Raw genomic sequence first — 19763 nt, 5'->3', positions numbered from 1 at the left:
TTATCTTTTGGATTGGATTATTAGATATTTGAAAAGTGATCAGTACGGAAAATCAAACTTATTATTTTTTAAATTTTCAAAGCGGCCATAAAATTAAAGAGGTGCGGCGTAAAATAAAAATTTGGATTCTTATACTACCTAACAAGCTATGGAAGGTCTGTAAACATCGGAAAGAGATAAGCTCTCCAAAGGTCATTTGTAAACTTTGTTTATAGGTACTAATAGCAACACTCTTTATTGAGCATCAATGGACCTTATGTCTTTCAAATAAGGTTTACAAATCGTCAGTTATTTAACAATGTACCTCAATCGGCACGGAGTTGTTAGAAGCCGCCACGACGGAGGTGAGGTGTGTGGCGTTGACTGGTCCGTAAATGTTGCGAGCCACTTGCTCGAATCGTCCTTGTACGTCCAGTTTGATTTGAGGCTGGTCCACTCTCACTAGCACGTATTCACCTGTACAAAATAGTAGGAGAATTAGACGCTGTGAATGGCTTTTACGACGCTGTTTGCTTGCAAGTACGTTTTGATTGGTGCCGATGATTAAGATAGCGCTATAAAGAGTAAGAGGAGGAAGGATTTCTTGGACAGTCTTAATTATAAACAAAATTACCTTTTCCATTAAAGGTGTACTGTAGATCGTCGAAAGTAACAATGTGTGGGTCACCGAAAATACCCGCAACTCCAGGGGCCTGGTAGGCCACGCAGTCCTGAGACGGTCGTCGTTCAAACCTGTGTACAAAATAACGGTGTTATACCGGTTAATAACGTGTTAACGAACAAGTTATTAACCGGTATACCAGTAGCAGTAGCTAATATGAAAGTGAAAATCACTGCAGACAGACAGAAAATAGATAAATTTAATTCTCAAACAACTGATGTTGCAATTTTTAAAGATATAACAAATAACGTAGACGTGGTGGGAATAATAGATAATTGCCAAAGATAGTAGAGAAGAGAGAAGTTAGTGAAACTATAAAAGTACACTTACCTAAATGTTTCACAGCCAACCGCCTGTTCTTCTTGCCACATACAACATTGGTAGAATGGAATCATGTCGTGGAACCAATTGGAAAGTGATGGGACCTAGAGACAAAATATGTTTTCTAGAATTCTCATCTTCTATAAATTATAATAATTAACAAATGGGATTATATTCTAACGACGTTACCTTGTTAGCTTCGTTGTAAGGAGTGAAGCCGAAATCATGGGAACGCAAAGGTCTGGAACCCCACATCTGATCGTAGGACATCATCAGGAAACCATTCTTGTCGTAACAACATTGTTGACCAGATCCTTCCGCGCTAGAAAAGAGAACAATTACTTTGAATAAGTAATATCAAGCGTAAATGTATAAGGTTCAGTCTATTATCTGAAAGGATCTTGAGCTTATCAGAATCAGAGGCAACTTTTCTACGAAATACGCAATGTGTGTCAACGTTGTCTACTTTTGTATTTGCCATACATAAGGCTGCATCATTCGTAATCAGCTTATCTGATAACTCCTGAGATTACTTATTGTCGTCGATCCTTCAATGTACTTTCCAATAAAAGCTTATCTTAGACTACCTTCATAATAATCTCACCTAGGACCACCACTCCTGACACAATGTATCGCGCCCCAATGATATCTACAAGTGGGATTAGTATCCTTGTCGCAAGCGAGATCAGGCATGAATCTGCCCTTGTCCAGCAAAGCGTGTTCCAAAGTGCAGGGGCAGACTGGGACTTGGGAGGCGAAGTTCTTGAGGAAACGGTCGGTTCTGAGCCAGTTGTTGCACATCGTTTGGGACCAGCGCTGTCCGTGGAGTCTCTCCCATTGAGGGGCGAAGTACCAGCCAAGCGGTATCGGTCGACTCCATAGAACCCTGGGAATATAATTGTGAAATAAATGATCATCTTAAACAGATATGATTTTTGGATTATGCGATCGATAACACAAACGCAATTCTTCCTATTCGTGATTCCTATGTCTAAAGAAAGTTAAAAATTCTGTGTGATCATTACTTACGGAGAAATAGAAACGCCCTTGTAAACTTCAGGAGTGGTTAAATTTATCTGCAAGAAACCAAACTGCATATCCTGGTGCATGAAATTCTCCCTTGTCCTAAAGTTTTGAGGATTGATAACGTATTCTCCTGTATTCGACACGCCAGTCTCTATCATGTCAATGAACTCCAATTGGGGTCTGATGGTGACCTCCTTGTAGCCCCACAATCCGATCTGCAGTTGCACGTTTAGGTTAGAGGTCAAATTAAAGCGATCCCAAGTGATTTTAATTTCTGACGGATAGCGTTCGTGAACAGAATTGTCGGTGAAGAAAATCTTTTCTGTCGCTGTTGCTGGTGTTTCTGTAAGAAAACATAGGAAATCATTCCGACTCTAAGAGCCACCCCACAATAGCGTCTTTCGAGCGTCGGCGTCTAGTCAGCGCTATGGAAAATGGCGTTGCTGCGCAGTTGCGTCAACTTTGCGTCAAGCAGCAGCCACAGAGTTGACTAGACACCGACGCTTGAGAGACGCTAACAGTGTGTGTGGGGTGGCCCTAAATGAAGGCGATAAAATCAAAATTGAGAGATGAAATATTTTAGACGTAAACAATCTAAAATAGTTACACGAATTTCTTACCTACGAAGTATTTTCCTTTCCACTTATAAGGCTCGTTATTGATCGCAATCTCAAATCTGGCGTAGCCGTTATGCCAGAAACGTGGTTGCACACATATAGCCCTGTTCTTGTCGACCACGGCACCGATGACGGCTTCCGTGTCAAAACGACAGGTAATTCTGTCGTCAGGGTTGAAACAGGGGCCGGTGATGTTGACGATGTTGCCTCCCAACATGTTGCCGCTCTCTGGAGCGAACATTAGGGGAAGATTGGCTCCGTCTATAAAAAACAATCACATTAGTTTAGGTAAGTTAGAAACCCGAAATAGATAAGATGGACTCCGCTGTGGATCTTAAGGTATGTTTTTTAATCTTTGCAAATAAATTAGTTTTGTTATTTTAATTAATATTTTCGCTCTGCCCGAATTTAAGAAATTAACTATGAATGCGAATATAACTACAAAATTTAAAAACCCTTGCCGCCCAGAGGAAGGGGTACAAAAAGACGGTTCTTCCCTATCACGGTTTTCTTCCGATCTCATGGTGGGTCCAAATTATTGCAAATGTTATCTGAGAATCGCTTGAAATAATTCGTAAATGACTTTACCTATATCTTTATTGCACGTCCCCATAAGTATTTTCTCGTCTATCCTAAATATGTGTCGACCAGGAAAGCCGTTGGCCCAGCCTCGTCCTGTGAGATCTCTGAGCACTGAAGCCTGGGAGTATGGTTTGTATTCGTAACTCTGGGTTCCGTTTCCTGCGTTGAATCCAATCTGAAAGAATATGAAGATATTGAATATTTTTAGGAGGAGTATTGAGGGATTTTTATGGTCCAGAGAGTAAGATATTCATTTACCTAATAATGGTACCTTAGTTGTTTATATTCATGCAGTTGTACAAACTAAACCAAATGTCCTATTTCTGCTATAATACCTACGCTTGGTTCGTGGGGCAGAGGCGCACAGATGCTCCACAAGGCACTCGGGAAACGGCTGAGGGAGGCAACGGGCGTTCCCCGCGCGGGCATTTTTCTCGCGCAGAGAATTGCAATCGCAATCCAGCGCGGGAACGCTGCCTGCGTATTGGGCATCCTCCCGAGGGCACCAAATTTTGATAGGTATTTTTAATTTTAGTTATTTTAATTGTAGTTAGTTTTAGTTTTATATTCCTGTCCATAACCATGTCTTAAGTACAATTATTGCAAAAGGTTGAAATAGGTGTCTAAACAGTTTTCATGAACACTCGTATTTTTGCTATAGATGCCACCGGCGGAGCATCCGTATAACTCGATTCCTATCGGCTTGCCTAATTTTCTGACAGTTAAGCACTTTTGCTAAAGTTCATGAAGTAGTTTTCTACGAATATGATTTGATTCCTTCCCCTGTTATTTTTTTTATTTAAGATGAAAATTTCATAACATGGACTTACATAAGCAGGAACACCGCCTTCTCCGTTCGTGGTGTCACCACCAGCCTCGGTGTGCGAGCTCCAGTTGATTTCCAAGTAGTTGAAGATGGCGTAGGTGAACACTTCGTCGGTCGCAAGAACCATTTGGAAGGTGTTTGTCTAAATAATTATAAATAAACATCGTAAAAATGTACAGTTATTAGGTAAACTACATGTACAGAATAAAGGAGCAATAAATGAAACATTCACGAATCTGTCCGACTTGAGTAAGTTCACACTAGACGAAAAATTCCACTCAGTTATCATGAAACCACAGAGAGTAATTTTATTTATTCACGGTACAAGGTACAAGAGCGACGAATGAAAAAGAAAAAAAAATCATAGACTCAGTGGTAGAGCTTGAAAAGCTGAAACTAACCATGAACAAAGAATTATCGATACCGCCGGCGAAGGACATGTTCTTCCAGGTGATGGTGATCACGTGCTTGGGGAAGAAGGTCTCCGAGCCGATGACCCCCTCGCGGACGTCCCACGTGATGCGCTCGCGCATCTCCACGCCCAGCTGGTCTGTACGGGTCTGTGAAAACAATGATCCGTGAGAGAATAACCTAAACAATACTTGAATTTTGGTATAATATGGGGAAATGGTTTTAAAAGGGAATGACGCTGATGGCGATGGTGTTACAATCGTTTAAAATAAAAAACTGTCATTAGATATGCCCAATCAAAATATAGGTAGTAAACATCAGACTTTTATGGGTTCCTGACAGTTGGAACCATTTATAATCTCCTAATTTCGCCTCGAAATGTTGCGCACCTTGCCTATATTAGAAGTGGAAGAAATGGGTTCAAATTCAAATGCACCAAAAAACACAAAGGTTACATAATAGGAATTTAAGACTTTGGTTCTTGATTAATAGATTTAGAATTGCCAATTGGTTTTAAAATTATAATTGTTGCAACAACCGTACGATAGCGGATGTTTGTAGCTATTAGGAAGCGACTACACAACTAATCTACCTGCAGGTCCCTGTCCATCCTGAAGTAGACACCTGGGCGTCTTGGATCCGGCTCCTCAGGCCTCATGCTGCCAATCCGGCACTTGCTGAAGAAGATGCCGATGAACGAGGGGTCGTTGATCTGTGGCCAGTCTCGAACGGGGAAGGAGAGGGGGTACGTGTAGTGGTCCGGGGGGTCGCTGAACTGGATGTAGCCGTTCATGGATATCTGTGAAGACACGGTTAAATCATTATCCATTAGCTCTGCTGTATTGGACTAGATATAGTCTTAACTGCTTTGGAATTTTAACTACCTATTTTAAGTCTGTCAACCAACAGTATATCCAAAGCAGCAGAAGTACATGCGTTATATGTAAAGTGGCTGATGGATCATTTCAAATTAGGTCTCTAACATTTGGTTACTTAGGTACTTGAATTTCATCTTATAAACCAAAAGTTTGAAAACCTGTAACCCGATCACGGATTTATAAAATTCATGTTTTTCATTTTAAAAGTTGGTTTAACAAGCACAGAAAGGTGGAGAGAACAGAACTGCATCGACTAGATATTCTTTTGTATACTCGATACTCGTACCTATATTACGAGTATGTTAACTTACTCGGAAATTAAAATGAAATACAAACACAAAAATCTTATTCACAACACAACTCACCCGCGTATAATTAAATCGAAACCCGAAGAACGGCAGTTGGAAGTTGAAATTCTTATGAATCTGCGGCGTAGAAGTATGAATGTCCCTCTGGTAATCCCCCAGGTTCTCGCTGCCACCCTGGTCGTAGAACCAGTAGAGGAAGTTGGCCCGGACCTGCAGGAGACGCGCGTTGGTGATGACGTACGGTTGGCCATTGTTCTGGTAGCTGGTCGCCGGGAGAACGCGGCCGTCGATGTGGGCTGAAAGTGAAAGAGTAAAAGATGGAAAAAGGGAAAAAATTAAAAAGTGGGTGTTCAAACTTTTTAATTGAGGGTCTGAAAAGAAAAGCGTCTCCCACTGTTGCAAAAAAAAATATGAATTTGAATGAGTAGTTCGACGTTTTTAGTTGATAATAGCAAAAGCATTACCGCTAATTTCGTAAATTTCTCAATCGTATTTGATGAAAATGTACTGAATGTACCGTGAATATAAACATTTATCGTTTGTCCCTTTCCAACGTATTAGTATGATGGAAAGGGACAAACGATTATTATCGGCTTGTCAACTTTAGTAAACGTTTATGAATTTGGGGGGTTATTGTTTTCAATAAGATACGTGCAGTTAATGAGTACCTACTCTGTACTAATTATCAAATTAAAACTGAAAGGTTAATAGATAACAACCGACCAATGTATGGCTTGGCAAAGGACTAGTTGATTTGTTGTTGAGAAAATTACCTATCCAGAAACTGCTAGAAGGTTCATTTTTACAGCTCCGTACAAAACTTTGTTCACGGAGCTCTTAATGGGATCACTTCGGTCTTGGAAATCGGTTAAAAGCAAATTTTCTCGAAGACCGTTTGACGTAGATATCTAAAATTTGGAACAGTTACGAATATAGCAGCTACCGTAAAACGGGGTGAGTAGGTTTCGCGGGGAGAGGTGGGTTATGAATGGGGAGAGAAGGTTTGAGAAGGGGGTGAGAAGGGATTTTAAGGCTACTGCTACAAAAATAATGTATTCCAATTTAAAATGAAGCTGTAGTAATACGCATAATAAAAAAAATCGATCCAACAATCTTCGAAAATTACCTTTGTATGAAAACCCCTCTCACCCCAAATACGAGGCACTACGGGGTGAGGTGGGTTTTCCTCTCTATCGTCAAAGTTATGAAATGGAACTACCTACCCAAAATAAAATAAAAACTAAAATACAAACCTCCGGAACACCTATTATATACACCATTCAGTTTTCATATGTAAAAATAAAATGTTATCGTGGTTTGAATTTCAGTTTTGACCCTACTCACCGCATTTTACGGTATTACCACTAATAATGTGAATAAGTGAAAACCGTTTATTTTATTTGTTAGAAAGTTGCTTTTACCCATGTAGGTATTAAGTTTAAGAATTGGCAGACACAACACAAGATTTTGAAACAAAAGATGTGGCTTCTGTGGAAAATAGTTTCTGTAATGTCATGTATTTAATGCCAGTGTCATAGGGTCAGACTTGTTGGACAGGGTGTTCTTTTTTTTATAATTAGTTTATAGGTAGGTAAGTTTATAGGTACCTAGTTTGTCTTTTATTTAATATAAAGGTAGGTAATTAGTTTGTGTTTTGATTGTATTTTAGTTTTAATACTTTTAATTGAAATGAAGGTATTGTTTATAATTATAGTTTCTGTAAGTAATTAAATTTAAATGCTGCTAATAAACTCAAATGCCCATGATATCATTTATTGATTCTCCTTTTACAGCGAAGCTTTGTATCGACTTCAGCTTACAACTCACGATATCACTCGATAACGATATCTAATCGTAATCGCTGACAGGTTGAATGTTCCTAGTATGGATGATGTCAGCCTACCCCGCAGTACCTCTTTGTTTTCATTTATTGTCTCAATGAAAAACGATAATTAGGGTAACGGCACCAGTGGCCAGCCAGGTACCAGTGGTCAGCCTTTTGAGTCGTTTATTGGTCATAAATATCTGGTATATTCGTTTAAACGAATCGCGAGTACTCAAATAGGAGCTTTGATTCCTTATTGGTTAATACGTCACACGACAGGTGCGGTGAGGGAACGGGGGGAAGAAATATACTCGTTCATACAGGTGTTGTTTGTCGACGAGTGCAATAGTGTCATGTCCGCCATATTTTTTACTGCACGTGGTGTTCTCTTAACAGGCAAGAAAAACTATGTTTTAATGTTAAAAGTTATTGTTTTTGTTAATGATTGGTTTATTTATTAGTTTATCTATTAAATTGCATTATATTTGAATGAAAATATCAATATTTCACTTATAAATTGAGGGGGCTGGCCACTGGATAACACTTTTTTACAAAGAATCCAGTGCCCAGCCCCCCACGGCTGACCTTTGGGTTATTCGTTTATTTTATTATTTTCGAGCCAATGCGACCGTTAGGACCGTTAAATTTACATTTTCAAATTTAGTTAGGCATGCCCTAGTCAATTTAAAGTAAAACCCAGTAGTCAGCCGCATTTGAAATAACGTTTTAATGCGGCTGAGCACTGGGTTTCGCGGATCCAGTACTCAGCCATTGACCTTGCTTGGTACGTCACCGCCAAAAATATGTCCACATTTTTAAACCCTATCTCATTGAAATAAGGTTCAAAAGTGTATACATATTTTTGACGTTAACTATACATAACTATCATTTTGCTTTTTCCTGGTCGGTATATGACTTTGTTTATTAATGATAATTAGATCTGCATAGACTCGATTAATTATTTTTTACCGAATACCTACTAGGAACATAATTATAATTATATTACCTGATTTACCTCGTTAATTTTTGACGGATTAATTATTAGAAAATAAATATTGCGATTCTTAGTTTGCAAGAATAGTGTTAGTTAATTAAGTACCTATGGCCAACAAATTTCGTGTCATAAGAATTGTATGTACCTATAAGATTTTTTTTTTAAATAAGGCAACAAGTAGGTAAGTAATACATATATGCAAAAAAATTATAAACTAAGATTAAAAACTACAACTAACTACAATAACGATAAGTAACAAACATTATAAAAAAAATATATATTATAATATTGTTGATTTTGATATATATATTAGTGATTTTGATCTAATTATTATGAATAGTTTATATAGGCTGAGTACTGGGTACACAGAGGCTGCTTACTGGATTTTGGAGGCTGACTACTGGAGAAAAGTGCCACTTTTTGTTTAAACTTAATTAGAGATATTATAAAGAGGATTGTTGTTTTTTTAAATATTTTGTTTTAAAATTATGATAAACAATTGATCTAACCATGTCATTTGTTTAATTATCCGACTAATCCTGTAGAAATGCCGAACGTTCAAACTTAAAAAAGTCGTTATAAGGCTGACTACTGGTGCCTTTACCCTATTACAAATCCGGTTACTAAGTTAGCTCATTTTTAACAGATCACTAATTGTGTTGTGGCAGTGTGCAGCAGCAAAATTTGTGGCAGCTAAATATCCCTTTTTGCCACTAAAAAATAGAAAGACTGGTTACCAGAATCAAATCCCCATTTTATGAGTAAACCTGGAAATGATACATTCGAATTAAATTATACATTATAGCTGGAAGAGATCCCTTTTAGGGATAAGTTCGCCTTTGTACATAACATTTTTATTTTTGTTTTGTTTTTGTCCGTTTTAAGTAAACCTGTTTATGTGCAATAAAGTGACATACATACATACATACATTATCCGTTACATCACATCGAACCTCGGGCTGCAGTTTTCACCTTCAAGTGACCTTTTCTACACTTTTCTCCACCGATGAACATATGCCAGGCGCTGTGATAAAGTTAGTATACCTACATAGCCAACTAATTGAGACTTTATTAGACCCTCTAATTAGTGGGCTATATGCAACAGCATCTGTATAGGTACCTATTTTTTGGACCAGACCAGCTAGCTCTTCATCAAGTTTGGGTATTAGGTATAAAAGTTGCTATAGTTTCCTCATGTACGCAAGGAAGCGTGTGTGAACTTTAGGAGACAACATCTAATTATTAGCGTTGAGTGTCAATGTCAAGTTTAAGCGTTCTATTTAGGTCACAAGATGTTAGTTTTTCCAGCGTGCGCTGTCTACATATAAGCTGTAGCCTGCTGTAGTAGTAGCATGAAATCATTTTTAGCCTAATAAATCTTGTAAGTACTTATACCGTCTTTACTTTCTGGACTTTGGAGTAGAAATTATGAGCAACTTTTTAATAAGTATTTTTTTTTTCAAATTGGTAGCATAGTTGGTTATGTTCCAGAATACTTTTTACGAGGGTAACGGTAGAAAGAGAATATAAGAGAGTAAACACGGATCATAAGTATGAATGACCTGTATCTTACAATCTTGTTTGCTCAGTGATTTCACAATTAAGTAGATATTTGTGCAGGTAGTGACTCAATCGGTGGCACGCAACGCTGTTTGATTAAAATAAGGGTGAATAATGTGGCATTCCGGGAAAACACTTCAGACGATTTTATTTACAAGGGTTGTAATTGTAACTGCAATTAAACTAACTAATAGTTGAACTAAACTGTTAAGTTTTATAATATATGTAGTACTATGACAAGTACTGAAGGTAGGGTTTGCAAGATCCGTCAATTTTTCGGATCCGGATATTTCGGATATTAAAATTTGACGGATCCGGATATCCGGATAATTTGGATAATACGGATCTGTATCAAGAAAGGTGACGGAATTTACAACTTACATACAACGAACAGCTAGTAAAATGTAAAATGTTCATATTTTAGTTAATTACAATTATTAATAATAATTATTATTATCACAAAACGATATAAATAAGTATAATAAGATATTCAGTGTAGTCTTAATTAGGTATTCCTATTAATAATATTATGCATTTTTTTTAGGAGGCCGTAGTCGATTTGTAACCGAAAACGCCAAAAATGAAGTTATTAAAGCAAATTTATTTCTATATATCTTCTCAGAAGAATTAATTCTAAAGGTGCCTAAAAACACCGCTTTAACTTCGGCGTTTTTTCTTAAATTTGCCATTATAAACTCACAAAATAGAAAATGGAGAAAAAGTTACATTGATGTACTTTTATTATTTTATACCGGTGTGGTGTGATATAATTTATACTATTAAAAAACGTACATCCTTTACCTTGGTAAAATAGCTACACCTTCAGCCGTTAGATTGAGAAAAATGGCTAAGAAAAAGTATCTAACTCATTTATTCAGGCCCCATTACAACAATCTTCCATTATAGGTGTATATAAATCCAGTTAATTACTGCAATATAATGTGAAATTACTACAAAAGTTTCGGGAAATTAAGAAATTTGGGCTACAGCTTCTTAATAACGAGAAAATAATATCAATATTAGTTACTCAGTTAGCAGCACATCAAGCACATCTTATTTATGTTAACAGAAGACTGGGAACGGACACGATAACACAAAAAAATCACTGATAACAACACGCACAAGCACTAATGATGTTCCAGGTAGACGACCCAAAGGCTGGACTGGAGGACTGAGCGAAAACCTGATAACAATTACTTTAAAACATACAAATATTTACCCTTATTCCAGTCAGGAAGCATGCAGGTAGCTCGTTTTAAGACTGTTACTGTTACTACTGTTTAGTTTAAGCAATATTTGTATTTATTTTATGACGTTATCGCGTACCAATAACGCGACCAATGCAATATTTAACGGATCCGTGAGATCCGAAATATCCGGATCCTATGAGATGTTGGATCCGGATCTTAGATTTGACGGATATCCGGACCCCCCTACGGATACCCCTAACTGAAACAACTTTTACTATGGAGCCAAATCTGCTGTTCCATAGAAAACATTGATTAGCCGAAATGTATAAATAACAGGTTTCACAAAATGCTCTTATTCATAATGTTTAATTCTCTGTCCGTAGGTATTCTCCTCTCAGTCAAATAACAAGAGGGACTATGAAATTCAGTGTGTGTGTTTATTTTTGGTCAGTTCGTGAGTTGTTCCAAATAATCTCAGTCCTTCAAATCCGAGACGGGCTTTATGAGCGTGAAGTCCTAAATGGGAATCAAATAAGTCACTTAAGGGGTTGTGAGGTTCGTTTGTTTTGGACCTTGATCGGTGATAATATATGTTCCCTTCCTAACAACCATTTTATATCCTAATTCATACAATCAGAAAAAGATACCGCTTAGTATGACAGGTTACAACCGTTTAGAAAACAGCCCACACGTTCTTGTGGCTTACGCATACCTAAGCTTAGTGCCCCTGCAATCTAATTAACGTATTAAGTAGGGTCAGGCGTGTCTCACTCCGCGATTTCGTCGCTTTGCTACAGGTAGCTAAAAGTACATCCGTTCCGGCCCCAATTTTGGGGAAAGCCATAAGCCGCGCGTGGCGCTGTCGCCACCTAAGTAGCGGCCATGGTCTAATAAAACATGGTCTTCTCTTCCCAGAGTGTCACTTGCCTACGTCACAATAACATTGCCACTTTATTTCAACATAACATGTTACATGGGTACATTATATCTATGGTTAATAAGTTAATTTATTTCTTTATAATTTAATACATTTTCATTTATATGTATTTTATCTTAAATTTTACAATAACACGTCATTTTTAATTATTCGTTAGCAATATCTTCCGATTCACGAAAGAAATTTCAGACGTTCGGGTAATTCTGTTTACACTACTGGCAACACAGGATAGCGCTGTCACATTTGACAATCCGCCATTTTGTCCCTGACCGACCGTCCTTGTCGAACGCGTGTTAATTGTTATTTCCTTCTCGCTCAGTGTCAGCAGTCGCAGTGTTTTCCAAACTTTTCACGTCGTAAGCTTCGTAATTAATGTTTTGTTACGAAAATGGTTGGCTGCTCTATTCGGAACTGTAAGAGTAGGAGTGAAAAGTGCAGTATAGATTTGTTTTATTTTACTATGTTTCTACATGAATAACTTAAAATTAATGCCGTTAAAATAATTTTCACTGTTGGTTAAAATTCTCCCACATTTTAAAGTTTGAGAACCTGTAAACAGCATGATGACGTAGTCAAGTGCCAGTTAGGTCATTCGTGAATCTCGGAAGAGAGTACCAGGCGGAGTATATTATTATACCATGGTAGCGGCCATATCTGTGCTGATCGTAACATACGCGTTTTGTTAGAGAGTGAGTCTTCTGTACTTAGTACTATTATTTATTCTGTGGTAGGGTAGTAAATTCATTACTCGATGGAATGCATCATTACTACATAGTATAAAACAAAGTCGCTTCCCGCTGTCTGTCTGTCCCTATGTACCTATGCTTAGATCTTTAAAACGCAATGGATTTTGATGCGGTTTTTAGGGTTCCGTACCCAACCAAAGGGTAAAAACGGGACCCTATTACTAAGACTCCGCTGTCCGTCCCTCCGTCCGTCCGTCCCTCCGTCCGTCCGTCCGTCCGTCCGTCCGTCTGTCACCAGGCTGTATCTCACGAACCGTGATAGCTAGACAGTTGAAATTTTCACAGATGATGTATTTCTGTTGCCGCTATAACAACAAATACTAAAAACAGAATAAAATAAAGATTTAAGTGGGGCTCCCATACAACAAACGTGATTTTTGACCGAAGTTAAGCAACGACGGGCGGGGTCAGTTCTTGGATGGGTGACCGTTTTTTTGCTTGTTTTGCTCTATTTTTTAGGGTTCCGTAGCCAAATGGCAAAAAACGGAACCCTTATAGATTCGTCATGTCTGTCTGTCTGTCCGTCTGTCTGTCCGTCCGTATGTCACAGCCACTTTTCTCCGAAACTATAAGAACTATACTGTTGAAACTTGGTAAGTAGATGTATTCTGTGAACCGCATTAAGATTTTCACACAAAAATAGAAAAAAAAAACAATAAATTTTTGGGGTTCCCCATACTTCGAACTAGATATGAGCGCCGATAGGCATATAGCCGGCGGCGGCGCGCCGGTCAAAATTGGTCGGCGGCGGCGGCGAATCGGCGGCGTGGCCTTGAAACACCTTCGATTAATGAAAAAAGAATTCAAACCAAAATTTTACCGAAAAAACATGTTTTTGCTGTAAGAAAGTTATGAAATAAATGCATTTTTTAGTTTCAAGGATAATTTATTGAATAATGGTACGAAAAAAATTGATATCGTATAAACTGTGGATAAGCGGTATCGCGCGGCATCAGAAGCGATCTTAATCTTGGCGAGGCTCTGGCCGGAAGATCTTAGCAAGGCCCTTATTTGTGCTAAGTTAAAAATTGCGGATTGACTGTATCAGGGAAACGTCTTGTCGACAGTCCAAAGAAATCGAGCTCCGTTTTATGTCAAAAAGTGAGGCCCAACGCCGAGCTCCATGTAACACCGACAACTTGATTTCGACGCCTCCCAATGCGAGGCCAGAGGATGAGCTGCAGGTAAGCATACAGCTAAGAATCGAACGCCAAGTGTAAGCTTGGCTCACGGCCGAACGCCGATTGCGGCGCGCTTCTGTGCGAGGCCGAGCTGCAAGAGAGCAGAGCGAGGGCACAGGTCGATAAAGACTGAAGCCATAGTGTTCAAGATCTGGAGCTTTCCTGCGGGCGCATTTATGCGACGCCAAAGGCCGAGCTGCAATGGAGCTAAGATCGGTTAAGGACCAATGCTCAAGCGTTTTAAAACAGGCCGAAAGTCGAGCTCCAAACAGGGCTATAAACTTGCAGGGTCAGATAGCGGCTTAATTCCATGCGAGCGATGCAAGGCCAAAGATTGAGCTGCGAGAGAGCAAAGCTTGAAATTTGAACAGTGGTCAAGTTTAATTGAGACCCGATTCCGACGCCATTCCGTGCGAAGCCCACGGCCGAACATTTGGACGTGGAAACGCTTAATATCTCTAAATTAACCCCATTTTATACCTTTTAAAGACGTTTAACCATGCTTGCAATGGTTAAATTCGCGGTAAATGACGGATGGTTAGCTGGCAAAATTAGTTATGCATTGGATCGGTAATCCAAAGATGTGGGTTTGAGTCTCACGTTACCCAGAGTTGCTTACAGTTTTTTTTTCATTGTGATTGACATATGTCTAGTGTATATATACAATCTATAAATTGTAATGTGGAACGTTCCACAATAAAAATGGAAGGAAATCAGTATGTTTATTACAAGCATATTGATGTTAAAATTTATATTAAATAATTTCGTTTTCACAAGACTAGACAGATAACTTTGCATTTGCCTTCGATAATTTTGAATTATATGGGCTTAAAATACCTTTTGAATGCCTATAAACTATTCGAAATGGCGCCGTTAGTGATCTAAACTCGATTAAAAATATATTATCTGATTCCGAAAGTAGTAGTAACTACCAAGGTCACGCCGATTCCACGCCGATAGCGCAGCGTCGGCGGCGGCGGCGCGACAATTTTGTCGGCGGCGGCGGCGCGCCGGCGCGGCGCTCATATCTACTTCGAACTGAAACTCAAAATTTTTTTTTTCATCAAACCCATACGTGTGGGGTATCTATGGATAGGTCTTCAAAAATGATATTGAGGTTTCTAATATCATTTTTTTCTAAACTGAATAGTTTGCGCGGGAGACACTTCCAAAGTGGTAAAATGTGTGTCCCCCCCCCCCCGTAACTTCTAAAATAAGAGAATGATAAAACTAAAAAAAATATATGATGTACATTACCATGTAAACTTCCACCGAAAATTGGTTTGAACGAGATCTAGTAAGTAGTTTTTTTTTATACGTCTTAAATCGCCTAAATACGGAACCCTTCATGGGCGAGTCCGACTCGCACTTGTTTGTTGATGGTGCGGAACCCTTCGTGCGCGAATCCGACTCGCACTTGGCCGGTTTTTTTAATAGATAGAGTGATTCAAGAGGAAGGTTTATGTATAATTTGTTAACCCGTGCGATGCCGATGCCAGGGCGGGTCGCTAGTTATAATATATGACTTTCAGTTATTTAGGATGGTCATATGAAGTCCGATGGCGCCTAATCTCCACCTCGTGTAACGAATGCAGTCTCGACTGACCCACTTTTCCCCGGCGTAAACCCTAAACCAACACGATGAAATCATTTCACATTTTAACGCCTACAAATTTTGAAACCGTATTTTGTTTATCTCCCTGATAAAGGGTCTTATCTTTTAATTGGTAACATTGTTTGCTATAACCCTGCCAAATTTAGGTGTCACTGAAACTCGATGAAGAGTGAGTAACGCGGGACTCGTCGATTCGTCGGTTTATAGGCGCTAGGTGCGGCCCTTATCGAAGATTACTATGAAATGATAAATTGTGCGACGACAATGAGGTTTCATTAAGTTTTGTTCGGTAAATTAACACTTTGGTTGGCTTTGACGCTAATAAGTAACTTTAAAAAATACAAAATTCCAAATTGGCAAATATGATAATATAAAGCTACCCTACTTTATTTATTTATATGAGCCTAGAGTGTCCCACTGCTGGGCAAAGGCCTCCCTCCTCCCTTTCCACGTATCCCTGTCTTGACCCGTCTCCCACCAGTTCCTGTCAAAGGCGTCGAGGTCATCCCACCAACGCCGTCGAGGTTTGCCGCGACCTCGAGTTTTTGTGGGACCCAAATTTTGGTGATTGATTTAGCCTACAAGTCATCTGGCATACGGCAAACGTGTCCTGCCAAGTCTCACTTCAGCTTGGCTCCACCCTACTTATGTACTTTAATTTCAAAATTTTAAAAAATATTACAAATTGGACAAGCGAGTAAATCGTGCATTATATTTACAAAGAGTAAAGTAATCTCAGTGCATCAATGGAGACACTCTATTTATGTATTTAATGATCTGACGCATCATCTGAATCATCACCATTACGTAAGTATGAGTCATACCTAGACTAGCTTAACTATCAAATAATTATCATCCTTATACTGCGGAATATAGTTTACCTACTACCGAGTAACATAAATAGTTTACCTACTACAACTTTAAACAATTCCGTCATAAGGACTATTCCGTCCACGAGCGCATATTTCTTTGATTTTCAGTCTTAGGAAAAAAACCATTTGCTTTTGATTGCTGAAACTGAAAGCAGTCGCTGCTTTGTCCTCTTGTCGATGAATTTTTCAATTTTTTTCGTTGTTCGACGGAATATCTCCTATGACCCCTGTGACGGAATTAGCCACATTAACCTTAAATGGTTATTGTTGATTGTTTAATTTGAGAAACGACAACAGTACAGTACAGATATACCTACCAAATTCGTTGTTAGTGGCCAAAGTAGTAGTGGGGTTCAAGAGCTGCCTCTGACTCTGCTCATTGGGAGGATCACCAATATTCACAGCTTCCAAATCAACTGGGCCTTCACTCAGACCATCTTGCAGCTGATATTTCCCACTCCTCACTTCTAAAGGCGCGCTCGGTAGAATCTCTACAGGCGCTACGCTTTCAACATCATCAGGCCTCGGACTTGTAGCTTCACTTGTTATAACAACTTCACTTTCTACTTCTGGTACTACTTCCTCTATAGTTCTATCATTTTCATTAACTATAACATCCTCCTGTCCTATAACACTGGCACTAAGCAAAAGTACAAAAAACGCTAACTTTGCGTTAACCATTTTAACTTCACTTGTTTTCTCAATCACATTATATGTGTGTTCACTTATCTTATTGATTTTAGCAACAACAGGTGCCTGGGTATTGTGGTCGGCGACTGGAGTGCTGGTTCTGTGTGTGCTCGCTGATACCGGCTTATCTTGTAGAGATATGATAAGATAGTAAATAGGAACGTTAGGTGTGCCAAATTCTTTGCCCTAATCCACACCTTGTTTAGTAGCACGTTTCATTATATTATTATTGTACCTTTAGTTCATGTTTAAAATATATATTTTTATTTAAAACTAGACTTACTTTGAAGAGATACGTTGAGCAAATAAAATATTTACTTTACAACTTTTGAATTCCCCGACCTGTGATAGGTAATAAACTCATTAATCTTGTTCTTTTATTAAAACAAAACAAAGAATATCACTAAAAATATAAATACAAAACTATACACAGTATTTGTTTGTGCAAAATTATATTATATTTTACTGCTGTGCTAATATGTACCTAATACAAAGACCATACAATTTAAAATAGCTCAACCATCTTATCGGGTGTAAACGTAATGAGCTTATCACGTTCTGATTAAGTTCTTCAGCAAGTAGTCATGTTTTTCAGAACTATTTACTACAATGTGAATGAAGTATGAATCAGTCTACAGAAACCGGAAGTTACGCACAGAAGTAAATATGGATCCGCTTTGGTAGATTATTTTGATAAGGCGTTTAAGATGGCGCAACATTAATTTGATAGATACCTGTTAAATTCATCTGAGGATTTAGGTAAAATAATGTAATCAGTTTTTTTTAACTAGGTATATAATTTTATGCCATTGCTCCACTCTTAATGCAATGGGTTCCATTATAGACATTTGATCCTCAAAACAAACATGACCGACTGATAACATTAATAAAAACTTGTTATATAGCCTATTCGAGACGCCTGACTAGAAATATAATATTATTAAGTATACCAACTTCATTAGTGATCGTGTGGATAGCTTTTGTCAGGCGCTATACTTAATTAGTGTGATGTGACCAGTGACCACAGACTAGGGCATGCTCCCGGGAATTCCCGAGACTGATTTTTCCCGAGAATTCCCGGGAATGAGCACTTTCATCCAGTATCGGAACTGGTGTTCAAATTCCCGGGAAATCCCGTAATTTCGGGAAATTTATTAAACAAGGTTTAAATAAATTAAAGCGCGTACCAATGTGTTCTTGCTGCGCGAGTAGGTATTCCTCCTCCTTGCGTCGTATTCCTCAATATTGAGGGTCGTGACCTCCCTTTTGCATCACTTTCTCTCTTACGATCTTTCTCCATCTGTTTCTGTCTTTGGCGGTGTGGAGAGCCATGTGAACTGTGGAGTCAAGAGCGGTGCGGATCTGGTCAGACCAACGTATTGGACTGCGTCCACGTCCAGTTTCCCATCCACTTTGCCGGTCACAAAAAGCTTTTCGAGGTTGCCACCGTCTTTCTTTGCTATATGTCCGAAGTATTCAAGGGCTCTGCGTTGATATTCAGATGACAGCCGCGATTTCGACCCAGTCCCGGGAAATTTAAAAGCTTTCCCGAGACTGATTTTGCATGCCCTACCACAGACCAACCCGGTGTCTGTGGATGTGACAAACTATTATAGGTAATACTAATCCCGATGCAGTGGAGTCCGTCTAGGTAGTGAATGAGCGTTTTCCAAAAAAAAAAATGAAAATGAAAAAAATGAAAAAATGGAAAATGTTTATTTGTTAACAAAGAGGGTACAGTTGTAAAGGATGGAGTCTTCTAGTAAGTATAAAATACTTGTAACAGAAGACACCGCTCTTCCATATTATCTAAGGCTTAGAACTTAATTAACAAATTTAATATAAGTAACAACAATATTGTTGTCTAAGAAGAAAATAATATAAACTTAATATTGGGAATATTAACTAATTACTTAGCTTTTACTAATACAATTTTATTTGTTTTGATTTGATTGGAATACATTTTAATCTAATACAAATTTCCTAAAATGTGTGTGTGTGTGTGTGTGTGAGAGAGAGAGAAAGAGTGTGAGTACATGTACGTCTATTCTATATTTGGTGTGTGGGTAAATAGTTAGTATTATAATAAGAGAGTCTCAATTTCATCATAGCTTTGTGATTTTAACCATTCTGTCACAACTTTTTTACATTTAAATAGCTGCAGAGGATAGATATCTACTTTTTTATTAATTTTGTTATACAGGTGAGCTGAAATCTTATTGAACTGTATCTTGGCAAATCGTGATTTGGTAGGAGGTATCGGTGCAATATTTTGTTTACGTCTCCCTGTAGTTATGAGATTAGGGTTGTACGGTAAGGTCTTATGTAATTTTAAAATTGATTGCAAGACGAACAGCTTTCTTATTGAAAGTAATTCGGAAATTTTGTATAGCTCATTTGTAGGGTATCTATAAGGTTTAAAATACATGACTTTAATTAAGCTTCTCTGTCCTCTCTCCACTTCAAGGAATTTTGTTTTTGCTGCCCCTCCCCAAACAGCAATACAGTAGCACATTATAGATT

General features: G+C 38.4%; 1 protein-coding gene across 2 annotated transcripts in view; it reads right to left on the bottom strand.

The window, feature by feature from the left end:
• Nucleotides 1–17474, bottom strand: part of LOC134654553 (protein mesh) — a 36849-nt gene extending 19375 nt beyond the window's left edge. Inside the window, exons 1-13 of one of the 2 annotated variants that reach the window (XM_063510006.1) lie at nucleotides 16868–17474; nucleotides 5688–5926; nucleotides 5037–5243; nucleotides 4435–4593; nucleotides 4038–4175; nucleotides 3214–3382; nucleotides 2629–2886; nucleotides 2012–2351; nucleotides 1587–1868; nucleotides 1172–1304; nucleotides 992–1086; nucleotides 614–732; nucleotides 305–456 (exon numbers count right to left, since the gene is read on the bottom strand). In XM_063510006.1, the coding sequence (XP_063366076.1) occupies nucleotides 305–456; nucleotides 614–732; nucleotides 992–1086; nucleotides 1172–1304; nucleotides 1587–1868; nucleotides 2012–2351; nucleotides 2629–2886; nucleotides 3214–3382; nucleotides 4038–4175; nucleotides 4435–4593; nucleotides 5037–5243; nucleotides 5688–5926; nucleotides 16868–17231 (2655 nt within the window). In that variant the 5' untranslated portion in view covers nucleotides 17232–17474. The remainder of the gene's footprint in view (nucleotides 1–304; nucleotides 457–613; nucleotides 733–991; nucleotides 1087–1171; nucleotides 1305–1586; nucleotides 1869–2011; nucleotides 2352–2628; nucleotides 2887–3213; nucleotides 3383–4037; nucleotides 4176–4434; nucleotides 4594–5036; nucleotides 5244–5687; nucleotides 5927–16867) is intronic. The other variant, XM_063510007.1, reaches the window with a different exon arrangement.
• Nucleotides 17475–19763: the final 2289 nt, after the last annotated feature.

This window comes from Cydia amplana, chromosome 15 (assembly GCF_948474715.1).
Source record: "Cydia amplana chromosome 15, ilCydAmpl1.1, whole genome shotgun sequence".
NCBI lineage: Eukaryota > Metazoa > Arthropoda > Insecta > Lepidoptera > Tortricidae > Cydia > Cydia amplana.
Note: the sequence above shows the minus strand (reverse complement) of the source record. Positions and strands in the feature narration are given on the sequence as shown.